The sequence below is a fragment of the Rhodamnia argentea genome, chromosome 7 (genome assembly GCF_020921035.1).
Source record: "Rhodamnia argentea isolate NSW1041297 chromosome 7, ASM2092103v1, whole genome shotgun sequence".
In the NCBI taxonomy this organism is placed as follows: domain Eukaryota; kingdom Viridiplantae; phylum Streptophyta; class Magnoliopsida; order Myrtales; family Myrtaceae; genus Rhodamnia; species Rhodamnia argentea.
In genome coordinates this window covers 24,182,482-24,194,792 of record NC_063156.1, presented here as the reverse complement: position 1 = coordinate 24,194,792, position 12,311 = coordinate 24,182,482, and the positions used below count along the sequence as shown (strand labels likewise).

The 12,311-nt window shown below is 40.5% G+C and overlaps 2 protein-coding genes across 4 annotated transcripts; one reads left to right on the top strand and one right to left on the bottom strand.

The window, feature by feature from the left end:
* Positions 1-966: 966 nt before the first annotated feature.
* On the top strand, positions 967-2,240 carry LOC115733371 (NDR1/HIN1-like protein 6). The gene is made up of 2 exons (XM_030664025.2): positions 967-1,157; positions 1,236-2,240. Exon 2 carries the CDS (start codon positions 1,365-1,367, stop codon positions 2,145-2,147), a length of 783 nt encoding a protein of 260 aa, XP_030519885.1. The 5' UTR covers positions 967-1,157; positions 1,236-1,364; the 3' UTR covers positions 2,148-2,240.
* On the bottom strand, positions 1,604-5,356 carry LOC115733545 (UPF0415 protein C7orf25 homolog). Of its 3 annotated transcripts, XM_048282917.1 has the most exons (6): positions 5,017-5,356; positions 3,819-4,668; positions 3,558-3,724; positions 3,119-3,380; positions 1,910-2,021; positions 1,713-1,736 (listed from the first exon to the last, which is right to left on the bottom strand). In XM_048282917.1, the coding sequence occupies exons 1-4, from the start codon at positions 5,208-5,210 to the stop codon at positions 3,173-3,175; spliced, it is 1,419 nt and encodes a 472-aa protein (XP_048138874.1). In that variant the 5' UTR covers positions 5,211-5,356; the 3' UTR covers positions 1,713-1,736; positions 1,910-2,021; positions 3,119-3,172. The 3 variants fall into 3 exon arrangements, with proteins under 3 accessions (XP_048138875.1, XP_048138874.1, XP_048138872.1); XM_048282918.1 differs by lacking the exon at positions 1,910-2,021 and having other exon boundaries at positions 1,604-1,736; XM_048282915.1 differs by lacking the exon at positions 1,713-1,736 and having other exon boundaries at positions 1,988-2,083.
* Between the last annotated feature and the right edge of the window lie 6,955 nt (positions 5,357-12,311).

Below are 12,311 nucleotides of genomic sequence, written 5' to 3'. Positions count from 1 at the left end.
ATAAAACCTAGCGGACAATGGAATATGTTAAAAGATATCCTCAAAGAATATGTCTAACACCCAAACAACCTCCAACTTTAGTATTTGTGACAATTATGTCTGTCTCTTCGGAGACTTCCGATAAAAAAAGACAATTATGTCCAAAATTTTTTTTTATCTCACAAAAAACCTTCAACTTTTACTTTTGTCCCGATTCTACACGTCTAATACCCAAAAAAATCTCAACTTTAGCATTTGTTCCAATTATATTCGAATTTTTTTTTTGTCTCATAAAAAACCCTCAACTTTTACTTTTATCTCAATCTCCCACCGTCGACCTTCCATCCATAATTAGCATTAGTTAATCCTACATGTTTCGAATTTTCTCGTTAAACTTACCAATGAATGTTCGAAATTTAGAAACAATGGGTTTCGGGGATGACAAGATTTTAGCTCGTTCATCCAAATATCTCCATATCTAACCATTCTTTGGGCTATTGAATGTCGAAGACAATACCAAACGCGCCATCTTAAGTGACTATGTATCTCCCGACAATATGTAGGAGAAGCAAATAACAGAAAAGAAGTTCGAGGGTTTTTTCATGTTAGCTTTGCTGAGATGTAATTCATCAACAACGTAAAAATGCAATGTAAGATTAATTAATGATGATTATACGCGGAAGGCCGACGGTGGTAGAATTGAGACAAAAATAAAACTTCAAGATTCTTTATGAAATAAAAAAACTTTTGAATATAATTAAGACATATACTAAAGTTGAGGATTTTTATTTATTTTTTTGTACTAGGCCAGAAAAATTATGACAAAAGTAAAAATTTGAGATAAAATTGATACAAAAGTAAAAATTAGAGATTTTTTATGAGATAAAAAAATTGAATATAGTTATCACACATGTTAAAATCGGAAGTTTTTGGGTATTGGGCCCAAAGAATAACACAGTCATTTCCAGAAACCAAAATTTTTTTGTCAAATTCAAAATCTAATAGAAATCCTCACCATGAAGTGCCGAACGCATATCGTACAAAATGTTGTTTGAAATAATTGAATAGAGCCACATGGCACAATCCCAAGACAGTGTCCAAATGCCAAAACCAAAAGTAGGTCGACAGCAAGAATTTTTGACGATTAGAAACTCCAGCGGGACATCTTACTTCAGTTTGTGCACACAACCAAATGAAACGATTGTTAGATGAACCACCCCACGCAAACTTGCCCTTGTTTTTTTATGTGATAGTAGGTGGGGAAGTTGGAGGACCTGGAGAATTGTGATCCTATATCCACTCTGAAGAACAAATTAACCAACTCAGCTCATCAAGAAACTTGTCTAGGTACCAAAGGTGCTCATGCACTTGGCAGGAATTTCAGAATGCATCGTCAGCTTAAGTTCGCTGTTCCAGAAGCAATGGCAGATAATCAGAGAATTCATCCGGTGGTACCGGTTGCAACAAGCACCACGGCACCTTTAGTGCCACCGTGCTCTTCTGTTTCAGAAAAAGGAACCCAAGTCCATCGAGCTTCGATGTTGCAAGGTGGCAGACCCATGATTCCCCCAAAGCCAAGGAAACGAAAAGGCTGTTGCTGCAGGATCTTGTGCGGGATCATTAGCCTCCTCCTTCTCATACTGATCCTCATTGGAATAGTTGCCGCAGTTATTTACTTTGTCTTCCAACCCAAAATTCCACAGTATTCTGTTGACCGCCTTCAAATAAGTGCTTTGAGGCTCAACTTCGACCTGACCCTGTATGCACAATTTGATGTGAAGATTACGGCCACCAATCCAAACAAAAAGATTGGAATCTATTATGAGAAGGGTGGCAGATTAAGCGTGTGGTATGCAAATGATAAGCTATGTGAAGGATCATTGCCAAGATTCTACCAAGGTCACCAGAACACAACGAGACTCGACATTACCTTGACTGGCCAAAGCGAGTCTGGGAGCACCATAATGACAGCACTGCAGCAGCAACAGCAAACAGGACAAATCCCTCTCGATCTAAAAGTTGATGCACCGGTGTCAGTCAAACTAGGCACAATGAAGTTGAGGAAGGTTAGAATCTTGGGCCGATGTTCCCTGGTGGTGGACAGCTTGAGTACCAATAGCTTGGTCAGCATCAAAGCAAGCAAGTGTAGGTTTGGGATAAAGCTTTAAATTGTTCAATTGTCATGAGTTACTTCTTTTTTTTTTCAGTTTCTTCTGTAGACTCAATTTCAATATTCTCTAGACAGAGAAGATTCATTTACAGATTGTTGTTACTTCTTTTTTTTTTTCAGTTTCTTCTGTAGACTCAATTTCAATATTCTCTAGACAGAGAAGATTCATTTACAGATTGTAGGAAACTATGATTTGTCAGATGACCTATACACATTCCTTTTATGAATTTCCTCTCGTGCTGTTCATCAGGAACTGCCTTCCAACCATTTTAAAAGATGCACATGAATCAATCCTCAGATGAATGACATTATAATCACAAGAATTTATATGTTTGTCACTAAAAAGAAAAAGGGAAGTACAAATGCCATCAATTTTGGGCATTCACCTCAAAGGAAACTCAATTCTATCATAACAATCCAAGAATCTGAAAATTGGGTATTTTTATAGTTCAAATAATGAGGTACATAGGAAATGTATCCAACGTATTGCGATCTCACAGGAACAGAGAGAGAAAGTCCCACACTTCTTGCATTGACACATTCTCCCAATTTGAGTAAACTGGCCACCCAGAATTTTTTGGTAATCTTCATAATACATCAGCATCGAATTGTAGGTCAAAAATTGATTAATCTAATATTTACTAACCTTCTTTTTCCAAATTAAATTCTGTAACTCTACTAAGATTTTGTGTTACGCTATTAGAAACAATGAAGCGACAATATCTTACTTAATATGCTAGATCCATCTTCCACAAAATGAAGTTTTAAATTCCAGGACTTCAAATGGTTAAGTAGGCAGTGTGCTTACACTTTTAGGAAACTAAATCAGGCTAACAGGGGTGGGGTCGAGGCAGGTTTTTCTGAAGGCATTTAACACAGAAGTAATAGTTGAAAATATGTTCAACAGAAAAGTAACACATCACTCTGCAGGTAAGGTAATCTATATACAAGTCAAGTTGCACATATTACCTTGAAGTCCACTCACAAACACATGTTGAGCCACTTCCAGAAAAAAATTAGTACCTAATTTCCAATCAAAGCACGTGGTCTATGCTCGATCGTATGGAGAGACATCCCGGTCTGAGAAACTGCTCTAACAAAAGCCATATTTGCGGTTAAGCTTGGCACATGCCAGTAATCTCCAGTGCCAAAAATGACCTTGTTTTTTTCAGCAAGCTTTCTGGTGGTCGGAAGGCCGATCATGCGATCTGAAGGGTTATCCGAAACAACACTGTTGCAAATCGAACTCGTTAGCTCAGTGAATTGCCTTTGATCAAGATTTCGTTTATAAGTAAAAGACTAGAATGATTCGGTAACTGTAGAGCAAACATGATGACTAGAAAATATAGAAGATTGATTTTGCTAACACCCTCCTCTTATCCTGAAAGTGAACAAGGTACCAACTTACATAAGCCATTTTAGCATCTGATCTGCTCTTCGCTTCTCCTTGGTCCCTCCATACATTGCTACTAACTCTTTGAACTCTGAAAGAACACTTTCACATATCATGCCATTCTTTCCCCAAATTATTGCTCCCAGGTCTGGAAGGATTGGTTTCCGAAGCTCAGAGTTTGCCTGGAAATTGTCAAAGCTGACATTACTGATGCTGAACATAACACTTAGGAGACAAAGGAGAAACCAATGGGTTCACACAGTAAAATTGATGTACCTGTGCAATCACAAAAGGCAAGTTCCCTTTGAACTGCTGCCTCAACTCACTTTCTGCCACATTCAAAAGTTCCTCCGCACCACCATTACTAATGTCTGATACAAGAGCAATTAAAGCTGTAGTATCAAAATTAATGAGGTCACCTCCACATAGTACCTCTCTTGTTTTAGCAGAAGCCATGTCTTTTCCTTTCATGGGAGGACTCAAGCCAGAAATTAGAGTGTCAAAGGTAGTAGGATAATTAAGGTTCACATTTCCATCTGGATTCTCTGCCTCCGCAGCACCCAGAATTGATTCTCCAGCTCCCCATTCCGGATCTCGAGCTGGTTTCTCAAAATTATCCACCTTTATTTCTAGTGCAACTGATTCTTGGTAAGACCTTGCAACTATATTTATCCACTCACCTTCCATTTCCTCCAAAAAAGCAACAATGGAAAGGGGGAAGTCAGCTTCCATTTTATACTTAACGGCCCAAAAGTCATCGACAATCTTCTTGAGAATGGAGTCGGTCACACCGCGTGAAAAGAAAAGAATAATTGATGAAGGCTTCAGCGTCGGTGAGAACTGAGCAGCAGCAACAACTTGCTGAATTCTCAATCTCAATCCCTTGCCTTTATGGCCATTGTGCCAGATTACATAGTTTGGGTTCCTATCGGATACAACAACCCAAACCGGGTTCCCTTTCAGCGTGCACACGATATCAACATGGGCAAACTTCGAACCAGAATCAGTTCTTGGCACCTTCCCGCTTGCAGGCAACAGAGGGATAGGCTTGCAAACACGTGAAACTCCCGCAACCGAAAGATGCCGGAGAATGTGAACAACAGCTTCAAGGTGTCCAATATTAACACTGCCACACATATTACTCAGAAGATTGCAAAACTATACCGAGATTTTTCTCAACCAAAACAAAGTTTTACTTCTACAAGTCAACCGAGGGAAACACTAAAAAGGAACTCGACAAAGAAAAAACAGAGTTCATTCTGTTTCTTCGACCTCCGCTCAGTAGAGGCACTCAACAAGATACAACTTGAACTCTACAGGCAAATCAACGATCAAGTATAGCAACGATCGAATTGTAAGCCTCGGCGAAAAAGCACGGGCATGGGCGACTTAGCCCTATTGCACACAGATTCAGAGCGCCAACGGTCCAATCGCGAAGACTACCATGACCTACGAAGGACACAGGGAGACTGACCTGAGAGGCGAATCCGAACAAGAAGAAGAAGAAGAAGCGCGTCGAGAGAGGAAAGAGAGCTCGGACTCGGCCAGCTTGAGGAGCGTGCGCTTGCAGGAATCGGTGATCGAGGGAGGAGGCAATCGCTCGATCGCGTCGACGAGGCAGACGCACCTCCTCTTCGCGTCTTCCAAGGGATTAGTCTTCTGCGCCATACCTGCTCTTCTTGCTCGACCGGGACAAGGAATGGCGGGAAGAGAATCGAGAATGACTGGGAGTGTGGATCGTGCGGTGGCTCCGGTGGGTGATGAAGATGAACCCTCCGATCTCTCGCGATGACTTCAAACGACCTGCCGAATGGATCGGGATTCGGGGGGTAACTACGTGATTAATTAGTTCTTAATATGATCCTGAATTAAATTAGTGAAATGAATATATATATATATATAAAATATTCGTTCATTCATTTTTTTTAAAAATCTATACAGGTGATATATTTAGGAAAATTTTACAAACAAAAGATTTTTTTAACTTAGAGGAATCATACGAAAGTCCGCAAATTTAACACTCAAATTTGGCCTGTTACATATGATCTCCTTATCATTGATTTTGTTATGGACTTAACGCTCGGATTATATTTTCCATGAGCATAGTAAGTGTGATGCACGATAAAATGGAAAATTTCAAATAAAGGCCTTAATAGATTTTGGCCGGTCGACGAGCATTTGACTATTCCGACTATCGGAGAAAAGATATTTTGGTCAATACTAAATTCTAAGTATTTTTTTACTTTTATGTTTTTTTTTTCCTTTTCATTTCTTTTCTATCATTTTCTTTTCCTTTCTTGTCTTTTTATTTTTCTTTTTGTCTCTTTTCCCCATCGGCCACAAGAGGCATCAAGCGAGAGCCTCTCTCGGCCTCACCTAACCTCGCTCTTCGGCCGGCGAGATTAGTGTTGGCGTAAGCTATAATTCTCTAATTTATAAGAGATTTGATTTTTCCTCTTGATTTGTAGAGGATTCTCTTTCCTATTTTGTAGAGACTTGACTTGTAGAAGATGTCCGTCTAGTTGTATATCTATGAATATGTGTATACTTGCTGAAATAACGAAGAAGAAAAGAAAAAAAGAGAGGGTGTAGTATTTAACCAAGGATGTAGGCATATTGCCAAACCTCGTTAAATCGTGTGTTTTTTATGTTTTTTATTTGCTTTTCAACATGGTATCAAAGCGGTTTGCTTCCCGTGAGTATTAGGGGTGAGCAAATCGAACGGCCCTAAACCGGAACGACCCGGGACCGGATTGACCGGTGGTCCGATTCCCAATTCTAGATGGGTCCGGTCCGGTTTCCGATTCTTAATATTGGAACCGGTAGCCAGCGAATCCGGTTTTGGTTCTAGGGATATAGGATCGGACCGATCGAATTTAAAAAAAAAAAACATGACATTGTATCGAGAAAGAGTTGTTTGTTGCTACATGAGCGTTATAATTGCTTGTCGGCTTCCATAGCTTATAAGATGCTCATGTTGCTTTTCTTGGCTGATGACTAACAAGACAGTTGTCTGTTTGTGCAGCTGAACAATTATTGGACTGCTTTGTTTGGCTGGAAGGATTTTCGGCCACTAAATATCTTTCAAAAGAAGCAAATGTGTAGAGAATGGTCGTGAAATCTAATAGATGCATAGAAATTTGTCGTGTTATTGGTTCCTTGGAACCTACCGGGAACCAAACCGGACCACTTCCCGGTTCTCGGGGTGGCCGGTCCGATCCCTGGTTCCAAAAAATGGAAACTAGGACTATCGGTCCGGTTCCCGGTTCTTGAGGAAACTTGGATCGGGAACCGATCACCCCTAGTGAGTACTATACGTTAATCTCCGATTATGGCAATCCCGCAATTGGCTTCTTCATTATGCCTTCGTCTCGCGTTGGCTGCCCAACATTGTCTTTCACCTTGTTCTCACGATCGACCTCGGACCCATGGCGGATGAGAATCCTATAGTGATTCCCCACCAAAATCAAGAGGGAATTCAACCACATAAGCTTTTTTGAAGAATCTGACAACCAAATTGACTCAACTTCTAACTCAGAACTAGACTCCACCAACACCGATACTACCGAATGATTCATCTTCATCATATATTGCGGTTAAGTTGGATGGAACCAATTATGGCTTATGGTCTCGGGTTTTTGAGATGTATGTAATAGGCAAAGGCAGGTTGGGATACATAGTAGAGACCTCCCTCGGCCTCTACCTACAAACCCTCAATTTCGAAAGTGAAAAACTGAAGACTCAACCGTAAAAGGATGGCTGATAAACTCCACAAACCCAGCTTTAATCGGTAACTTTATTTGCTTTCCAACCGCAAAAGCAATTTGGGTTGCTGTCGCTACTACTTTTTTTTATGGGACTGATGCTTCTTGGGTTTATGATTTGAAGAAGTGTATGACCTGGATGAGACAATCTAAAGGACTTATTTAAGTGTACTATAACGACCTTCAAGGTCATGGAGAGAGATCGATTTCCGTCGCCCGAACCCGATGGTATGCCCAGATGATATTGCGAGATATAATTCAACCATTCGGGAGGATCATGTGTACATTTTCCTCTATGGTTTAGATGATTGCTTAGATAAGATACGAGTTGATGTGCTACGGATGCAGCCATTCCCAACGGTTGAGTAGGCCTATGATCGGGTTCGCGGGCGGGATAAGCGACAAACAATGATGTTGAGTAGTGAGAATACTACTTTAGTTACGTGGCGATGATATCGCAAGGAGACAAGCCTGGCCTAAGAAAAGCTCGGGAGTCGAATTTACAAATGGCTAAACCAGGAGGTGAACGAACCAAGACAGTCTTAAAATAGAGAACTCCTCCAAATGGTGGCTGCTCTCATTGAGGGAATACCAAACACACTCGAGAGACGTGCTTTAAGCTGCACGGGTATCCCGATTGGTGAAAAGAGCTCAAAGCTCGAAAGCAAATGGAGGGAGAAGGGAACAGTGATAAAGAGAAAGTGTCTCTAGTTGTGGAAGAGCCTTAGTTGCCACTAGTGCCACAGCTTGAACCACAAAATAAGATACCCACAGATGATGAAGGTAATATGGTTTTGCTTTATTTGCCTCTCTATTTAATGATTGTAGTCAGTGGATTATCGATTACGGGGCTACTGACCACATGACTTTTTATTACGGATGAATTTGCTAGTATTACAAAACCTCGACACTATAGTATCTCGAATATTAACGGAGTGTCATATCCGATAACTGGAGCTGGAGCTATTAATATTTCCCATTCCCTCTCTCAGCCAAATACACTTCTTGTCTCATCACTATCTATGAAACCGATTTCGGTTGGGCAGGTTGCAGAAGAATTAAATTGTGTTGTGTTAATGTATCCGCACTTCTGTTTGTTTCAAGATATCCTCACGAAGGAGATCATTAGGCATGGTACTAAGAAGGGGGATTGTATTACATGGACGACTTCAGTTACGGGAATGTCAATCGGGTTCAAGAGTCATCAACAAGTCGAGAAATACATATATGGCTCTGGCATAAGCGATTGGGGCATCCATTGTTTCATTACATGAAGAAGCTATTTTGTGAGTTACTTTTATGTTTGAATGATTATCGGTTTGATTGTCAAACTTGCATTTTGGTAAAAAGCCACTGGATATATTTTCCCATTAGTTTAAATAAAAGTGTAATTCCTTACTCTTTGATTCATTCCGATGTGTGGGGGTGCTTCTCCTATTACTTCTATGTCGGGTAGTCGATGGTTCGTTCTCTTCGTTGATGATTGCACTAGAATGACATGGTTATATCTAATAAAGACTAAGGATGAAGTTGCCAATATGTTCGAAATTTTTCGTATCGTGGTGCAAACTCAATTTGGTGGGACGATCCAGATGGTGGTGAGTACATTAATCATCATGTCAAAGATTATTTTATGCAGCTTGGCTTGCTCCATGAAACGTCATGCTCAATAACACCCCAACAAAATGGGATAGTAGAAAGAAAGAATAGGCATATCCTTGAGACAGCTCGCACTTTGTTATTTGAAAATAATGTCCCTCACCGTTTTTGGGATAATGCGGTGACTACAGCAGTTCACCTTATTAATAGAATACCATCAAAGGAATTAGAATTTCAGATACTATTGGAGGCGCTCTCTCCTCATGTCCACTTACCATCGGTTCTTACTATTTTCCCCAAGGTGTCCGACCGTATCGCTTTTGTTCACATTCCCAAAACACAACACACAAAACTTGAACCATGTGCTGTACGATGTGTGTTTTTAGGCTATGGTTCACATCAGAAAGGGTATCGGTGCTATAATTTATCTACTAAGAAGACATATGTTACAATTGATGCGACATTCCTTGAGATAGAATCTTTCTTTCGGGATACCACTTCTTCTTTCCAAGGGGAGATACGGACAGAAAAGAAAAATTAGTGGGAGACTAGTGGTGTTATTATCGCTTAAGGGGGAGTACAAATGGTGGAGTATCGGCACTGTCGCCGGCAGTTAGGGCAAAACTAAGCTAGAATTTGCCGACGAATGTTGAGCAAGAAGTCCTGCAATGTGGGCAAGGTGTTCCGAAAATTTCAGAACAAATCTCGTCTAACGGAGTTTAGATTCTCGAGGAGGCCGAGTTTGCAAGTTCAACCAGCTCTTCCAGAATAGCTACCCCTGTCTTCTTCAAGACCCGACCCAACTCCCGAGAAAATTCCTGATGTAACTTTTCCTTCTACTTATTTACATTATGATTATAGTATTTTTGTGGGATATAAATTACCCGCTAGGCACAATCAAGAAAAGCCTTTAAATCGATACTCACCGGATATTGGAGGGAAAGAAAAGTTTGCCTATCCGATCACTAACTATGTTTCGGTTGAAAAATTGTCTGAGTTGTTTAGGGCATTTGTTTTGAATGTATCATCAGTTTATAATCCAAGAAGAGTACATGACGCTTTGAAAGATCCTAAGTGAGTTCAAGCTATGAAGGAAGAGATGGAGGCATTGCAGAAAAAAAACAATACTTGGAAGCTCGTGGAATTGCCCGAAGAAAAGAAAACAGTGGGACACAAATGGGTATTCTCAGTCAAGTATAAAGTAGATGGGTCCGTTGAAAAGTATAAGGTGAGGCTGGTAGCAAAAGAATATACACAAACATATGGGGTGGATTTCCAAGTGTTGACACCTGATTTTGATTAGTTTTTCTTTTGAAATTTTTTTTAAAAATCCATAAAAATTCATAAAATCGAAAAATCAATTTTGGAAGCCTTGGCCAAGCTTAAGGATCCATTTTTGAACAAAAAATATTTTTCGATATTTTTCACATTTTTTAGTATTTTCCGTATATTAGAAAAATACACAAAATTCACAAAAAATAGCATTTTTGGCCTAAAAAATATGGGAAAATATCCAATATTTTCCTTTAATTCCCTCTGCATTTTGGCCATTTAAAAATTGAAAAATTCAACTTGAGGTCACATGAGTCTTTGCAAATGTGGACCTAAATTGAGCAAAAAAATCATTTGGGGTCTTTCTATTGTTTTTCTTATTTTGAGTCAGTTATGACATTTGATTCCTACACCTTTAATTGCATTTTAGTCCAATCAATTTCAATTTTTGAGCAGATTGCAAATTGTGCTTCTTTGCATTTCCGATTTAGTCCGCAATTTTCAATTATGATCAAATTGGTCATTTTAAAGGCGAACCCATGCGGAAATGAATGTTGACCCACAAGTTTTTGGAGTTCTAAACACATTGGTGAGGTCAAATTAGCACAGATTAGTCGTTAAGGATACTAATTGGACAAATTTTACATTTGGACAAATCTTGAAAATTGGGGGCTTTGCATTAACGTAAACCAAATTTGCCTAAACTTGTTATTCTTAGATAAAACAAATGCTGCAGGTTCCAATTTTCACATCAATTTCGCGAACATAGGTCAAATAGACAGCGAATTGGACTGAAAAGCCGAAATTGGGTCAAATGGGTCGGGTTGACTGAGCCAAGTCAACCCGTTGACTCCGTTGACCGAGAGCCACAAAAACAGCTCTGTTCTGCAAATCTCTTGGGCGCACGGGGACAGGAGAAAAACAAAAAAATCTGTTGGGGGGATTTCAGTTGCAACAGATCCATAAGAAGAACAAAAAGGAGAGAAACGGAGGGAGATTGGAGAGAGCAAACAGATAGAAAAGGAGAGAGAGAGAGAGGCGACTGAGGCGACGATCGGAAAGCTCTCAGGCTCGCCATCACCAAGGATAGAGCAGAAGCTTTGAAGCTTCGGCGGCAACGATACAGAGCGAGACGAGCCACGAAATCGGTTCCGCGAGCTTCGTGGAGTCCATACGAGGAGCTCGAGTCCGATCGAGCGACATCTCGTCGCCGGAAAAGGTGAGGCCAGTTTTCATCCGCCCTAGCTCGCGTTAATGGCAACTTGCGATTGAGACCACGATTCTTCAAACTTTTTGATTCAGATTACTCCTCATACTTTATTGCTCACATGCGTGCTCTCTTTTGCATTGTCGTCGCATATATCTCACTGATTCGACCCCGAACCCAAAAATTCGTCTCGAGCTCCCGAACTCATTTCGTGCTAAACCAAACCAGGAGAAGATGCAGGTAAGTCTCCTTATCCTTCATATATGCTGATCGGTGGATTAAATGGCTTGTTTATAGTATAAATGGCTTGAATGATGTCCGCCGGAAAAGTGCATTCTGGCCGGACCTGTTTGGCCTTTTTTAGGATAGTTCCCACCGTTTGATCGCGCTGATTTTCGGATATGTTATAGATGACGTCGAGACGATTCCATCGATACCTAGATCGCCCAAATCGGACGAGATTTCACCGTTGGATCGTGCCGGGAAGCCGTCGGCCGTCCATCTCGTCGGAGTCTAGAGGTAGGAGACGACGCTGACGTGGCGGTCAACGGGTCAACGCGCTGACGTGGCGATGACGTGGCGGCCACGTGGCAGTCACGTCAGCCGGCGGTTATAACAGAAAAACAAAAAAAAAACAACCTTGATCCGACGACCCAAAATGGGCCACGTGTCGAGATCTCAGATTTTCCGAAAATAAAAATCATTTTTGAAAAAATTCCATTTTTCAAAAATAAAAAAAAAATATTTTGTGATCGCGCGGCCCAGGTTTGGCCGCGTGTCACAATTCTGATCGTTGGATCATTCTTTAAAAAAAAATAAAGGAAAATCATTTTTGGAATAATAAAATAATTTTGATCGGACGGTCGTGGATTAGCCACGTCGTCCGATCCTGACCGTAGATCTGATCGGAGGATCAAACGGCCGTGG